Here is a 16,700-nt window from a genome sequence, read left to right as displayed (position 1 = left end):
TTGATTGGGCATTTCTAAGCTACATATCATTACCATCAAATTTGCATGCAAGCCGGAAATATTGACATCTCTTTGAGCCCCTCTACTTGTCACATGCTATGAGAGTATTCACTTACCCTCACACTTTATTATGGTGCTCAGTGTGTCTGATGCCTGCCACACTGCAAGAAGATTGGTACTTCACATGTTAAATAAGGAGACAAAAAGGTAGAGACGGGAGCCCCCAATAGTGTATTATTGATGATATTTGATGGAGATATGATAGATAGATAGATAAACTCACAAACACGGGTTGCCGGGATACAGACAACCACTTTATGCGTATATGGGGATATTAGGCCTGTCCCCACTCAGGCTAAGAAGTCGCTCTCCGTAGCAGGAAAAAAAGGGGGGTGTTCACACCCATCCACCAGGTGGATAGCAATATACGATAAATACAGAGGCGCCAACAGAATAAAACAAAAACTGTTTAAAAACAATAAAAACAAGGGGGTAAGGGTGGACTTACCTCCCCAAATTCCAAACACAACCACTGTGATTAGTATGCAAAAACATTTAATCTGTACTCCAAGTGAAACAAATGCAACGCGTTTCGCGGGTCTCAAGCCCGCTTCTTCAGGCAAAATACAAAAAAGGAGCAGCTCAGAAGTTGTGCAGCAGAGGCGTTGCGCTATGCTGCACAACTTCTGAGCTGCTCCTTTTTTGTATTTTGTCTGAAGAAGCGGGCTTGGGACCCGCGAAACGCGTTGCATTTGTTTTACTTGGAGTACAGATTAAATGTTTTTGCATACTAATCACAGTGGTTGTGTTTGGAATTTGGGGAGGTAAGTCCACCCTTACCCCCTTGTTTTTATTGTTTTTAAACGGTTCTTTTATTCTGCTGCCGCCTCTGTATTTATCACATGTTAAAGCACGCCTCAAGTGTATGTCACATATTCACTTGCTTAAAGTGGATCAGAGACAAACTTTAACTCATTGCATAACTGTGTTCATTTTATATAGTTTATAGGGCTTTCCTCAAGCCAAATACTTTTTTAGTTTTGTTTTAATACTCTAATTCCCTATAAACTAAACAAGCCTCGCCCACAGCTCCTTTTGTGCCTTGGCACTGTAGCAAGGGCTTATGGGAGCTCAGTCTGGGCAGGAGGAGGTTACTACTAGCCATTGATTTCAGAGGCAGAGGGAGGGAGGCGGAGAGGGGACTGAATTTACACACAGGCAAACTGATGGCATCTCCAGCCCTCAGCCTGTGACAATGTGAGAAACAGAACATGGCTTCCCTTATTGTATCACAGGAATAAATAATCATTAACTTTTGAAGCTGTTTGCAGCTAGATATGCTGTGTAAACGCTCTACACTTTAGATAAGCTATATATAGACAAGTTACTTGTTATAGTTTTTCATCTTGGATCTGCTTTAAAAGTAAATAAATATGGCAGCCTCCACATCTCTCTCACTTCAGTTGCCCTTTAAATTACCCCTGGGACTTTGTGTCTGCAGACTTCCATCAGAATATGTGATGCACACTGGAGATCCGCTTTAAGGGCAGACAGAGTTGATGGCATTTTGCATGATAATTTCATGTCCTATTATATAAAAAATGCAGGAAGATGGAACGACTGAGGAAGGGTCAGCTTGAGCCTGTGGAGTGCATTTTTCTATCTACGGTACTTGAAGATAGAATGACTGGTCATATGGTAAAGAAGACCGTGTCCGCACATGAAGAGCCACAATGATGGCAGACACGTTACTGGCAATAGAGTCGAACAATGTTCAGACTGCACATAAATGTTGCCTGTAGCAATAGATCCCTATAGTTTGGGCTGACCGTTTACTCCTTATCTCTGGAAAGGGCTGCTGAGCATCCAGTGCTGAGTAGGGATAGCCCTGCCTAGGAGAATTCACAGAGAAGCATTTGATCAGCTGATAGAATTGTAAAGTTCTAATTGGTCGTGATGACTTCCTGGTTTAAAGCGTGATCATGAGCAGCAAATCAGTGCCTTACAAATCTATCAGCTGATCAAACTGATCAAATGTTTCTCCATGAGTTCTCCTAGGCAGGGCCATCCCTAGTGCTGAGCAGCATTTTCTGTCCTGTGGAGAGCGGATGTCCGTAGGGGAATATAATGATCAGTCTGGGATATCCAACCCAGGGTCACTTGTACACACAGTATTTTTGTTAACCAAAATTATTGTGAACAATTGTTTTTGGAATGATACTTTCTCGGTATGTTCTATACAAATGTATTCACAAATCTTGTTTTATTCTCTGAACAGGTCATGATGCTTGTGTAGAGCTACTGCTGGAGCAAGAAGTGTTTCAGAAAATGGAAGGAAACTCATTCAGCCCCCTGCATTGTGCAGTGTAAGGTCACTGAGTGACTGAGTGTGTGGGAGCAGATGTCTATGCAGGGCTGGGATGTGTAATAACATTTTCTTTTCTTATTCTGCAGCATAAATGACAATGAAAGCGCGGCAGAAATGCTCATAGACACATTAGATACAAGCATTGTGAATTCAGTTGACTCAAAAGGAAGGTAAGTCCCAACAGTGATAGTTTGTGCTGTAAATGGTAATTGCACTAATTGCACATGAAGCTGCACCATTCAGATTGTAACATCAGGCAGGTTTATAAATGTACCAGTAATCCCTCAATTCTTTTTAAGAATCCGCCTGCCGACACCATAAGTGTGCCCCCTACCCTCTCCTTCACCACCACCGGGAGGCAGTGACTTGCTCCTACTTGTGCTTTGCACACCTTGGCTCAGCTGTGTCCACGCCGTGCATTACAACTGCATTCTAGTCATATAGATATGCAGTTGAATGCAGCTTCTGGATGGGAATGGATCGCATGGTTTTGGCCATAGGTGATTTCCCTTACTGGCATCACATTGCACTGGATGAAATGCTTGACTGCAGACAGCACCTGTCTCCTAATAATTTAGAATGCATTTTGCTATATGACCAGTAGCTGTCAGCAGAGGTTCAGCTTGTGACTGAATAACAAGCTACTCATGTCACTGGTGGCTTTTTACTACAATGAAGGCAGCATTCAGACGAGTCACAACTTGCAATGTGTTGCTAGTGAGGGTATAGCCTGTGTCACAGTCCTCATCGCAGTTTCCTCTGTGGATAATTAGTGTGTGGGGTTGTTGGTGTATATGCCACCTAGCATATATTGTCAGATCTACCATAAGTACTGCAATGCCATTTTTGTGGGGTAACCTGACTAAATCTAACTGGTGCAGTTTTTGCAAATACCCTTTAATACCAGGTTATCATTTTTATTTTCACATGAAAGCGTTCTATGAAATACATGACTTGAAATTATACTTTCATTATCAGAAGTTAGATTTGACTGTCTAGGTGGACACACACTATACAATAAAATGATCTGATTTTAAGGCAATTCGATAACGATCAGATCTGCCGAAAAAATCAAAAGCTTTTTTTTTTTCGTTTGACTGAAAAATCCGACCGGATTTCCAGTTTTCTTCGATTTTTATCAGTCTGTAATGCCAGATATTTTTTTCAATCTTTCTAAAGATTGTATGGTATGTGTTAGATTGTCAGTTTATTAATATACACACCCTAGTAATTTTCTAAGTTTCCAATCATTTTTATCTAAATTGGGGAAAAATTGAAGATAGGTGAACAGATATTTAAAAAAAATTGCATGGTGTGCGGCCACCTTAAAGGATACCCGAAGTGACATGAGAAAGACGTGTATGTACAGTGCCTAGCACACAAATAACGATGCTGTGTTCCTTTTTTTTCTTTCTCTGCCTGAAAGAGTTAAATATCAGGTATGTAAGTGGCTGACTCAGTCCTGACTCAGGCAGGAAGTGACTACAGTGTGACCCTCCCTGATAAGAAATTCCAACTATAAAATAGTTTCCTAGCAGATAATGGCTTCTGAGAGCAAGAAAGAGATAAAAAGGGGAATTTCTTATCAGTAAAAATAGATAGAAAAAGAAAGAAAAAAAGGAACACAGCCTAGTGTGCTAGGCACTGTACATACCCATCTCGGTATACCTGCATCAAATCCATTCAACTTGGAGTTATTGCATACTCCCTATACTTGTATTCCATTCACCAGAATAGACTGAACGGATCCATTATGAGCAAACTGTTGTAAACAGATCCAATTGCTTTGCATAGGATTTGTTGAGATAGTTCCAATTTGTTTCGCTAACTGAACTTTTTTTTTAAGTACAATGTGAACCACGCCTAACGCTGTATAAATGTCGCTAACCATAAAAAGATGGACGTACAGCGGTCAATTTTTTTAAAGGGATTCCACATTAGATTCTGTATAGACATAGAACCTATTAAAAATATCTTTTGAAAGACATTTTCAATCTATATGTCGGTTGATATACCAGATGAATATAGATCTGACATGTCAGTTCTTCTGTACAATCTATGTCTTCCTGTGTGGGGGAGAAGGACTGCTGCAGTAAGATTGATATTAACAATATTCAGCAACATATCTGCTGGAATTGTGTAGAATGTGCAAGGCAGCGCAAAGAGTTAGCTCAGGTATACAATCTGTCTTAATGCTGTCGATCGTATTCCGTGATCTACCACCAATCACATAGTGTATGGGCACATATGTAAAGCCCATTTTACCCTAGTGATATCAAGGTAATGTTTTGAGGTGGGGAAATTTAAAAAGAAAAAAAAATCCACGTATATGCCATTCATCTGTGTGACCACATGGTAATGTATCTTTGTAGTAATGTATTTTGGTAGTGTCACTTAATGCGGTTTTCCCCTCCTTGTGTTTAGGACGCCCCTTCATGCTGCAGCCTTTACAGACCATGTTGAATGTTTGCAGCTTCTGCTCAGCCATAATGCCCAAGTAAATGCTGTGGATTCTTCTGGGAAGACACCACTAATGATGGCAGCTGAAAATGGACAGACCAATGCTGTCGGTAAGTCAGGCCACTACGCTTGTTTCATCATATTGTTCATTGCAAGTTTCTCTCAACTGTCTGAGCCATTTGAAATAAATTAATGGATTGTGATCTGTTCTGTTATTTTGACAATGAACCTGTATAGAGTAAATCAATATCAAATGTTGCAAAAGTCATCATGTGGTTTTATGACATAGCTCTGTACTCTTTGTGCCTTTGCTGTATTCTTGCAGTCCAACCTTCTGACACTGCACCTGACCTAAAGGCCCCATACCGTTACACAATTTTTCCAAGCAACAAGGGGATTGTTTCCGCAATCTCGCGACGTGGATACAGACACGCGAATTACACTTGGCGATATGCGACAATGTCAGTCACAGTGGATCGCATCTTTAAGATTCCCGACGACTCCCGCGCAAAGTACCACGATCGCTTAAACACTCGTTCGCGCCTGTCATGTGACGGCGCATGTACCCGCCAGCAGGAAGATGGATCGGGGAACGCTCGTCTTCATGGGACATCACTGAGATCCATCTTCCTGGGTCGCAATGTGAGTAATCAGCTAATGGTAAGCAGAGACCAGTCAGCCATGGTCTCCAACAAAGTAACTACTGTGTTTAGACAACTGGGATTGTCAAAGGGAAGTTATACTTTCAGAAGCAAACCTTACGTGGTCACACACATGTAAGGTCCTCTGTAGGAGAAGCAGGTTAATCTCAATTTATAAAATTGGCTAAACGTACAGTGGTGAAGTTATTATAGTGTGGATGGTGTAGGCCAGACCAGTTGAAGCCACAACTGGAATTATGCTCATACCTACACTGGTTTCTGCTGCTGTACCTTCCTTGCCATTGCGCATCATTAAAAAGGCACTTCATGTGAGAAAAGCACCCTTATAGGGACACTATGTAAGGGGCAGTAACACCATAAAGACACTGTTTAAGGGAGTTGAGCACGATAAAATACACTGCTTATCTGTCCACAAAACTATTAAATGTTTATGGGCATGGATTCCATTTAATTTAATTTTTGCTTTTCTTTACAGAGGTGTTAGTTAGCAGTGCTAAAGCCGATCTCACGTTGCAAGACAACAATAAAAATACTGCGTTACATTTGGCATGCAGTAAGGTAAGTCATCTTCCTTTTGTAAGATTTCTCTTCCGCTTTTAAGGCTTTCAGGAGAAAAATCATTACCAGAAACCAGTGTCACTGAACCTGAGATAGAAATATTAACCACCCTGTACATAGTAAAGAAATCTTGAAAACATAGGTACTTGTAGTTTAGAATTAAAAAACTCTGCCCTAAAATAAGCAACACTTAGTAACTGTGACTAGTCATGGCAGCTAAGTGTTTAACCACTTAATGACAATCTGACTTATAAAAACGTCTTGCTAGAGCCTCTTAATGGCTACAGGACGTTTTTATAAGTGAAACAGTGCTGCTGTGCACGTGCATCTGCGCGTCCCCGCGCATGCACGTGCATTTCCGTGCATGTGAAAATAGTGGAAAAAAAACCACCATAGAAAAAATACACCTTTATTTCCAAATATATTGTCCCCATACTTTGTACTAGGGACATAATTAAAATCTTGTGATAACCAGGACAAATAGGCAGATACAATTGTGTGGGTTTTATGCACAGTAGCAGTGTTTATTTTAAAACTATAGGGGATGAAATTGGAGAAATAGTGTATTTTTTCATTTTGTCCTTGTTTTTCCCGTTAAAATGCGTAGAAAATAAAGTAATTACTGAAAACAAATATCAACCCCAAAAAGCCCAATTGGTGGTGAAAAAATAAGATATAGATCAGTTCATTATGATTAGTAGTGATTAAGCTATTGGCAAATGAAAGGAATGAGCACTGAAAGGTGAAAATCTCTCGTCCGTTAGGGTAAAAACCCCTTTGGGGTGAAGTGGTTAATCGACTCGGGACCACGTATGGCAAATTCTGCGCCACACTTATGGCTCTTCTACTCTGATGTTGTGGTGTAGTATCTACACCTCTGGTTTCCCACGCCCCTGAGCCGATCAATTGTGCTCGCGGCCTCTGATTCGGCTGTCATGTGACAGCTGAGCGTCTTCTGTATCGGTAAGGAGACAGTTTTTCATTGGTTCCTTACCAGGTGATCACAGTGATGACAAACATGAGAATGAGAAAAAGGCTATGGTCCCAAATGAGTTAAAGGTCGGGGGGGGGGGGGGGGGGGGGGGCGGCATTGCAACGGAGGGGACACTGGTGCTGTGGCAAGGGACAGATTGGCTGCCAGGGGCTGGAGGAAGTCCCAGGTAGGTAGAACTTGTTTTTTGTTTTTCCTAGCATTTGTACTTTAAGCAGTTGCCACTAATTTTATCCAGTGTAGATGCTAAAAATAATAGCTTTGCTAAAAAAGGTTACACCTTCAGCACAAGGTTGCTGTAGTGAGTCATAGCTCCTAGCAACTGCAGCACTTAACTCTAGTCAACTAAGTCTGTCATGTGACATGGCCTTTAGGGTGTTGTCACCCAAGCAGTTTTGCTTTTTATTGTATTCTTCTTTGAAAATACATATTTTCTCTTTACGCAACAAGCTTATAAATAATTAACATCATGGGCATATGGAGTCTTTTTACTTAAATGCTCCTGTTCAGCACTACCTGTGTGATATTGGCAAGTTACTTTATTTAAACCACGTATGTTTGGTTGTGTATGTATATGTCATTAAAGCAAGGTGTCATAATGTCCAAGGTGACCGACACACCGTTTGTAACAAAATCTAAAAATCGTTTTGTGTTGTAGTCTATTTTTATATTTTTCATCATAGTTTGTCTGCTTCTTTGTAGGGTCATGAAACCAGTGCCTTGTTAATACTAGAGCAAATTAGTGATCGAAACCTTATCAATGCAACAAATGCAGCTTTGCAAACGTAAGTGAAACATGGGTTATACAGAAGTGTTCTAATGCTATTAGAAAGAGGACCAATACAGACAGGAAGTGATCACAGCCATGCATGCATCACACGTGCTTTTACACTGGTAGCCACCAGTTTCCTGGAGTAGAGGTAGCAGCAAAATGTAGAACTCAATCATTCCTTTAGCCTTAGCCCCCACCTGAATGTAATCTTACAGGTTTGTGGCTGCTGGGTGTCACAGCAATGCCAAATGCTTAAAACAGAACTGAACTTTTGCATAGCACACAATGAAAAGTCTTTATTTCACATATAGTTGCTGTGTTTTGTTTAGCCAGTTCAAATCCTCTAATTAGTTCTTATCAGCAGCTATGATTAGACTGCAGGAGAGTTCTGCAGAGGCAGCTCTCCCCATACAGTAAACACTGAGGCTTAATCCTTTCAGTGCTTCCTGTAAAAGTAAAACCACATTTTAAACTTCAGTATTTTTAGGATTTCCATAAATTGTAATGAATAAATGTTTTGTGGCTAAACTTTGAGATTATTTGTACTTTAAGGGTGAATTAAGCTGTATTCTGCTTATATACAATAGAGTAATTTGAGTATATACCAAGCCCCCATAGAATTTTTTTTTAATTATTAGGCTTTACTTGCTAAAAACCTTTTCACCAAACTTTCTGAGTATATTCAATCCTGAACTCTTGATGAGACTTGATTATTGTATGCCCCATTTATAAGCCATTCATGATACAAACTAGTATGTTGAAGTTACTTGAAAAGCATGAGCATAAAGCTGAGAGAGAAATACTGGTCTACAGAGATGTATTTCTTATATTACATTTGCTTGCAGACCTCTCCATGTAGCTGCTAGGAATGGATTAACGGTTGTAGTCCAGGAACTTCTGGGGAAAGGAGCAAGCGTTCTAGCTGTAGATGAAAATGGTAAGTTCCTCTCGCTCTTTGTTACTAGTACAAGTTTGTGTTTGTCACTCCATTGTAATCCACCCCCACCACCTTATTTTTATAGGAAAGCTGAGAACTGCTATATTATTATTATTGTTGTTGTTTCTTTTAAAGTGTAACGAAAACAAAGACCTTTTGCAAATGTTCTAAATTCCCTCTTCATCAGGAATGCAGCTACATTGCATTGTTTACATAGTAGAAGGCTGCATAGAAGCCCAATCAGCCCCTGGCTTGACATGATGATGATGATGATGATGATGCTGCTGCTGCCCTGACCCACCCCGAGTACCCAGACAACTTGTGCAGAACATTTAGGCATTGTAAGGGACTAAAAGGAAGCTAAAAGTCCCTCTACTTAAAAAACAAAGCAAAACAAAAAAAAAATGATGCTAATATTTGAACTACTTGAAACAGAAGGTTTTTACTATTCTTCAGAAGGAATTGGAAATATTCAAATCATTCCTTTATATCCTTGGAAAGCCAAATCCACATTCAGTACAACTGGTGGACGGTATGCCTATAGCCTTTACAGAGCCATAATTACTCCCAACTTGCAGACAGCTGTTTCAGGGTTACATTTTGATCTGAGACCACAAATCTATGTTAAACACTCAAAGATCTAGTTGAAATGTTTAACCTTTAGCAAATATCCATGCACTGTGTTGTCCTAATGCATATACATGTCAAACTCTGCCCTGTGGGCCAAATCTGGCCTTAGAGCCATCAGATTTGGCCCTCAGGTGGTTTCCCCACTTTGCATTAGGTTTGGCACTCTTAGGACCACCAGAGAAGCTATATTGGAGGGTAAGCCCCACATCACCAGGGAAGCCATATGGGGAGGGGGAAAGCACTAGGAACCAGGGGACTGTATAGGAGAGGGAGGGGGGGGGGCACTAGACACCAGGGAACTGTATAGGGAGGGAGAGAGGACCACTAAACATCAGGGAATTGTATAGGGGAGGGAGAACCAATAAACACCAGGGGGAAAGCACTAGGTACCAGGGAACTGTATAGGAGAGGGAGGAGGGCCCCTAGACACCAGGGAACCATATAGGGGAAGGAGGAAGGCACTAGATAACTGTATAGAGGAAGGAGGGGGCTATTAGACACCAGGGAACTTTATAAGGGAGAGAGGTGGCCACTAGACATTGAGGTTAGCCCACGACTTCATCCCAGAGCTCAATTTCGGCCCACTTTATATTTGAGTTTGACTCCCCTGTCCTAATGCATCCTTTATCTTAACCTCCCTGGCGTTATGATTATTTCCAGATTTAGGGTCTGAAAGCCATGCAATTTGTTCACAAGCTTTTAGACCCTAAAAACAAGAAAAAAAACATACCGCAGTGAGATCTGCAGCTGCTCCTTAGAGTATTAAAACAAAAACAAAAAAGTATTTGGCTTGAGGAATGCCCTACAAACTACAGGAAAGGAACACAATTATGCAATGAGTAAAAGTTCATCTCGGATCCACTTTAACTGTTCTGCCAGTCTGAACACCTCATCTGCATACTTATTCTAGGTTATTGACTGGGAATTATTAGAGGATCATCAAAACAAGTCAAGCAGCCTTCTGAAAAGGGACACAGTATTGGCTTCCACTGTGTTTCTATGACTTTAGGCTACCTTTAGAAAATAAACCTGATGTGAACAGAATGTTATAGGGGTCATAGCCGCTAGCTATACCTAATGTGTGTACATTGTATTACCTGCCAACGTGCATAGTTGGATGGACCTGAGGAAAATTTAGGAAAAAATAGCTTTATAGGACATCCGAGGTGAAAATAAAGTAATGAGATAAACAATTGTATATCTTATCATCCTCCTCCTACTTTTTGTAGATATCCCACAGTGTTATTTTATATTTAAATCTCCTTTTTAAGTTTTTACAGTTTCATTGTCTCTGCTAAGTGACACATTCAATGACGAATGCCAGAGCTAAAATCTATAAAGTATTGACCCCTTTTCTCTTTCCTGCTCTCAGAAGCCTTTTACTGTCAGGAAAGTGTTTATGGCTGTAATTCCTTATTAATGAGGATTAAACTATAGTCTGACCCAGACAGAAACTGTTAGGCCAGTGCACACCTAAAAGCGCTGGTGTAATTGCAAACACTCAGCTCAGAGCGATTCTAGGCATGTGCCTAGCAATTTTGGTGTACCGGTTATTTTTTTTGTTACAGTAGAGCTGGTACTAAACAGCTTCTGTAACAAAAACGCTTTGAAAAATCTCTCTTCTAACACTTTTCAGAGCGATTTTCCACTTTCCTATACTTAAAATTGAGGCTGAATCGCCGCAGAAATGTTGCAGGACCCGCGTTGGTGTTTGGGAGAAAATCACATTGCTCTGGTGTGATCCATCCCATTCACATTAGCCAAGCGCTTTTCAAAGCACTGGCGTTTTTTAAAAGCACTCAGAAGCACTCTTGATGTGCACCAGCCCTTAGTTGCATACCTACTGTCTAACTCTTTCAGGCAGAGAAAGGGAAAAAGGAATACAGCATAGTCATTAGTGTGCTTGGCTCTGTACATACACATCTATCTCATCATGTTACATGTCACCTGTCACCTCAGATGTCCTTTAAGACTTCTTACAAAACATTGCTGAAGATGAGGTGTTACTGAGCCTGAATCTGCTTGCAAACAGGAATGTACATACATGGGCACATTGGCGAAGTGGATGCATTTAGTAGTTTATGACCAAAATTCCAAAACTTTGACAAACTACATTGTTCTCAGTGACTCACTTAGTACATTTAAGAGTTTTCCAGCATTTTCCAAGTGAATGGAAGCCTAAGTGATCTGTGTATGAACATCCATTCAATACAGTAGTAATCTGATGCAGGCACAGCCTAGCAGATTGAACCTTTCATTGCATGTTTAGTGCACCAATCAATATGTATCCATCCATCCATCTTTCCATATCCATCCATGACATTTTACTTTCTTGAGGTAGTCTGTAGTATATCTTCTCCCTGTGGAATACGCCATATTAATTCTTCACTCTACAGAGTGAAATGCTGGCGTTTCTGTCAATAGGCAAGAAATGGTTATAATAGAGAAATCCTTCATGCCAGCTGACTTTCTCCAGTACGCAGTGGACATGAACAGAGCAGTTGACTCTGATCAGTCAAACAGTTGTATGTAGAACTTCAGGGATGATTTGCTGAAGGAAACGTGCAGGAAAAGAGCAGTTATATCTGAGCTGAAGTCCTTAAACAAAAAATGTAATTCAACCTCCAAGAAGACTGTGGAGCATAACAGATTTGCACAGCTTTTCACAATCAACTGCTCTGTTTACATAATGACAACTGGAAAATGTGTTGCAGTAAATAGCCATTCAACGTTATGGGCACAGACAAGTGACTGTTGCTCCTGGATATGTATATCTCTTGGAGCAGACATTGTCCTTTCCTCCAATACACTGTGTACTTCTGGCAGCTATCATCTCACAGAGCACTTCCTACAGTCCCTCTTAAGCCTGGCATGCACACTAGACTGTTGGCGGCCAGTTCAGACCTTCTTGGCCAAGAAACTAGTGGGTACAGGTGTCCCGTGAGGTCTGCTGAAGTCTTGCCAGATCGTAAAAAGGGACAACTTGCAGCAGAGTCCATTGTTCCCCTCCCTTATAGACATAAAGTGCATTGGCTGTGTCCTAGCAACATGTCTGTACAGCATTGAGGTCCTACAGTGTCTTTCATAGGACTGAGGTTCTACCTGGCGGCAGACAAAAATTGAGGTGCAATTGTGCATGTGTACACACCTCAAGGCCTTTCTGACAGACTGCAAACAAAATAATGAGGACAATAAATACACTTTAAAAAAAATAAAAGGTGGTATACTGAATATGAACAGGTCTTCCCACTCACTGGCAGTGTCTGTTTGCATTGCTAGTTTGTTGGGATACATTAGCTCTGCTTAGGATATGAAATGTGAACAAAGATTTAACCAGGTGTGCAGAGATTTACAAAATCAGGAGCTTCTCTGCACCTTATTGTATGCTTAAAATGAGCAAAAAAATCACTGCTCTTCACTGCATTTCTCCTTTAGTGAAATATCCCCACAAATTGTGATAAACACACAGTGAGTATGAGCAGCTGCACTTTTCAACTATTCTCCTTCCTCCCGCATTTTCTTGCCCTCTCTGCCCTCTTCCCATCACTCAGTGCATCTCATTATCCTTCAGTGCTTTTTACTATGTCTTTTCTGGTATTATACGGTTCCCTCTACACCTCAGCAGTTTCCTGAGTCATTGTAACGGACTCTTCTGCACACCTTATTATTTCCCAGTCCTCTCCTTTTCCCTCCTTTTCACCTCATCCCACTGTCCATTCTGTATGTAATCACACCTCGGACCTCATTATACTCTGTCCTCTTTACCTCCCTATACCTCATCCCTGTCTGTACCTCATACCATTGTAACTCTTTGTATCTAATCATACCTCAGACCTCACTATACTCAGTGTTCTCTACCTCCCATACTTCATCCCTGTCTATACCCCCATACCACTGTACCACTCTGTATGTAATTATACCTCAGACCTCATTATGCCCAGTACTCTCTACCTCCCTATACCTCATCCCTGTCTATACCCCCATACCACTGTACCACTCTGTATGTAATTATACCTCAGACCTCATTATGCCCAGTACTCTCTACCTCCCTATACCTCATCCCTGTCTGTATCCCATACCACTGTACCCTCCTGTATATAATTATACCTCAGACCTCATTATACGCAGTGCTCTCTACCTCCCATACTTCATCCCTGTCTGTACCCCCATAGCACTGTACCCCTCTATCTAATCGGACATTATACTCAGTTCTTTGTACCTCCCATACCTTCACTGTCTGTACCTCATACCACTGTACCCCTCTGTATCTAATCATACCTCAGACCTCATTATTCAGGTCTTTGTACCTCTTATACCTTATCACTGTCTGTTCTTCATATACCACTTGTACCCCGCTGCTTACCTCAGACCTTATTATGCTCAGTTCTTTGTACCTCCCTATACCTCATCCGTGTCTGTACCCCTCATACCACTGTACCCCTCTGTATCTAATCATAGCTCAGACCTTATTATACTCTTATTGTTTTGGTGCCTCATCCCTCTTTGAACCTCATGATTCAATATTCTTAAGCACTTCCTAAATCTTTGACCTTGTTACATCTCGGACCTCTCTACATGTCATTCCTCACTATACCTATCCTCTCTGTACCTCAAAGCTCATGTCTCCATTATAACATAAATAAGACCTCCTTAGTTTTCCCCTTGTAATACCTTTAACACCTCTGCAAACGTCCGTGCAGCTTTCACTTGTGATGTGCTCAACCTCCACATATGTGATGTCTTGTATGATGGTAACCATGTCTCTGTGTACTGTACAGTGCTGGCATGCAAACATGTTGCAGTATCAACATGGGTGCACTCTACAAATTAAGCTTCAAGACCCCTGTTAACATTGGCACCATGTGCACAAAAGGAATGCTTCCTTATAACACCTTCCTTCTGTATTTTATGCCTCGTACTTCACCCCTTTCCATCTCTTACCGCACTGTACTAATGATACCGTTCTTCCAATGCTTCATACCTGATTATACTTCAGTCTTCTCCGTATGTTATAAATGTCTTATGTTCTTCTACTAAGCGTGTCCTCCATGGCCTTAAAGCCACATAGACATTAGTTTTGTCACATAAAAATGAACATTTGTGATTGTTTCGGGTGACATTTTACTATTGTTGTACAGTCCCACTGATGACAAGCTGAGCCGTCTGTTCTGGCCTGTGGAGAGGGAAGGGGGGACACGCAGGTGAAGTCTCTCTGCGAAATGCAGAGAGAACTCTAACAGCGGTCCTCTGAGTGTAATCCAAGAGGAAAGGGTCAGATTTGGGGGCCACCTGTACCCAAGCAAATTTGTCACTCGAGATTATAACAAATGATTGCATTGGGCTATGAAAATCTAGCATTTTGTGTAGCTTTATGGTTTCCTGGCAACCACACATTTGCTGGACTTATACAATTGTGATTCATCAACTCTGGGATCTGCTTGCAAATAGCAGACCCTTCACCAAATCTGTGAAGATAAAAATTTGGGTGCTGACACTATTGTTGTTTTTTAAAAGCGCTCCATGGCTATGATTCCTGTCCTGGTTTCACAGTTTTAGTGGGCTGCTTATCTGAAATGGGCATGCAGGACCAGAACTCTTTTGGCTGCATGTTTGTGCCAGGAAAGTTGTTCATTGGATGCTGAAACCTGGAGCAAGGAGCCAGTCCAAGAGCTCATACCACTAAATGACTTTCATCAGTGACAGCATTTACATTTCTATTCTCACAGGAAGTCTATAAGGTACCAGGACACGACTAGTACACTCCAGTAGATGTATATTTTGTTCCAGGTCTGATGGAGTTCAATGTCTTCCTCTATAGCTATCTGCTTATTGCTTTATGCAGTAACTATACATATATTGTATACATTGTTTTCTAATTGTTTTATCTGATTGCAGGCTACACACCAGCATTAGCTTGTGCCCCCAATAAGGACGTTGCTGACTGTCTGGCTCTCATCTTAGCCACAATGATGCCAGTCTCATCCTGCAGCACAATGCCATCTCTGACTTTAAACCACTACACCAACCCCTCAAAGACTGTCACTTTTGACTCTTTGCCCATCGTGAGAAGTGAGCACAGCTCCTACTGCAGCTTCAACAATATCGGCAGGGAAGATGGCTATCCATATACAGAAGAAGACGAGCTCAATGACTCGGACTCCGAAACCTACTGAGGGCTCTAGCAGAGCCCAGATTTTAAGTAGTTCCACCTTGTGCAACCAGAAATCCTTCTCATCCCTGTGCTGCTGGCGTGGCCAGAAATATATAGAGTAACTTATCATGGTTAAAGGAGGAAGTGGTTTGTTTTTGTTTATATTTTCTTTTCTTTTTAAAAAAATTCACTGATTTGACATAACAGAATTTTAATCTGACCACTTTTTTTGTTGTGGATAAGAGACCTTTCTACACCTAAATGTCTATAGAGGTTTTGAGCCTGTGATGGGAACTGTTGACAGAAAACGTATAGCCCAGGATGGTTGAGGTTGTTTAAGCAGTCAGTTACTGTTTTATTTAATATTTTATTGTCTGTGTCCAGAGAATCTTTTATATGGCAGGGCCTAGCAGTCCAAACAGCGGGTGACTTCAACCATTGTACAGGAGACACTATAGTGAACATTGTATAAATAAAAACAGAAAAAAATAAAACATTTTTGATGGCAATAACTTAATTTGGTACATGTGGCGCTGTGTGTGCATACAACGGTTTGCCAAAGGACCAAGAACAGTTGTTTTTTCTACAAGTGGTTTGACTTGACTGGAATCCATTCATACAGTATCTGAACTACAGTCCCAAGTCACGTCTCTGTCCATGCCGACAAATGTCCATACATTTTTATTTCCTTGATATTACTTTTCCAGTGGCCGTGCCGGAATAATAAAAGAAAAAAAAGCAGACTTGGTTTCATTTGTGCTTGTTAGCATTATCCATGTAAAATTGGACAGCGATATACAGTAAAACCCTCATTACCCCACACCAACGGGGATTGGCTGATAAGTGTAGTCTGTCTTAATTTGTTTTTAATTACTGTATTTCAACGTTCATACAAAGGACGGACTAAACTTAATGTAACAGGTTTATTACTGTATAAAGAGGTGTAAAAGTAGATTTATGCATCCTGTAAGGCCAGGATTTTTTTTCTGGTTGCCAGAGATTGCTGGATAAATGGGGGTTTTACTGTAGTGGGGTGGCAGGTGATAGATTCTTTATTAATAAGCACTCCACAGGGCAAACGGGAATGATTTTGGTTTTGTAGTAGATGTTGATAAATGATGTAACAAATACTTTTATCCTTTCTGCCATGTAAGTGATGTCACCACGTTTT

The 16,700-nt window shown here is 40.9% G+C and overlaps 1 protein-coding gene across 5 annotated transcripts in view; it reads left to right on the top strand.

The window, feature by feature from the left end:
- ANKRD28 (ankyrin repeat domain 28) overlaps nucleotides 1-16,270 on the top strand; it is a 289,915-nt gene extending 273,645 nt beyond the window's left edge. For 4 of the 5 annotated variants that reach the window (XM_068236088.1, XM_068236089.1, XM_068236091.1 and 1 more), the window contains 7 exons: nucleotides 2,279-2,366; nucleotides 2,455-2,538; nucleotides 4,793-4,938; nucleotides 5,966-6,048; nucleotides 7,742-7,824; nucleotides 8,657-8,748; nucleotides 15,274-16,270. In XM_068236088.1, the coding sequence (XP_068092189.1) occupies nucleotides 2,279-2,366; nucleotides 2,455-2,538; nucleotides 4,793-4,938; nucleotides 5,966-6,048; nucleotides 7,742-7,824; nucleotides 8,657-8,748; nucleotides 15,274-15,551 (854 nt within the window). In that variant the 3' untranslated portion in view covers nucleotides 15,552-16,270. Of the gene's footprint in view, nucleotides 1-2,278; nucleotides 2,367-2,454; nucleotides 2,539-4,792; nucleotides 4,939-5,965; nucleotides 6,049-7,741; nucleotides 7,825-8,656; nucleotides 8,749-12,813; nucleotides 12,847-15,273 lie in introns of all 5 variants that reach the window. The other variant, XM_068236090.1, reaches the window with a different exon arrangement.
- Nucleotides 16,271-16,700: the final 430 nt, after the last annotated feature.

This window comes from Hyperolius riggenbachi, chromosome 5 (genome assembly GCF_040937935.1).
Source record: "Hyperolius riggenbachi isolate aHypRig1 chromosome 5, aHypRig1.pri, whole genome shotgun sequence".
Lineage (NCBI taxonomy): Eukaryota > Metazoa > Chordata > Amphibia > Anura > Hyperoliidae > Hyperolius > Hyperolius riggenbachi.
Note: the sequence above shows the minus strand (reverse complement) of the source record. Positions and strands in the feature narration are given on the sequence as shown.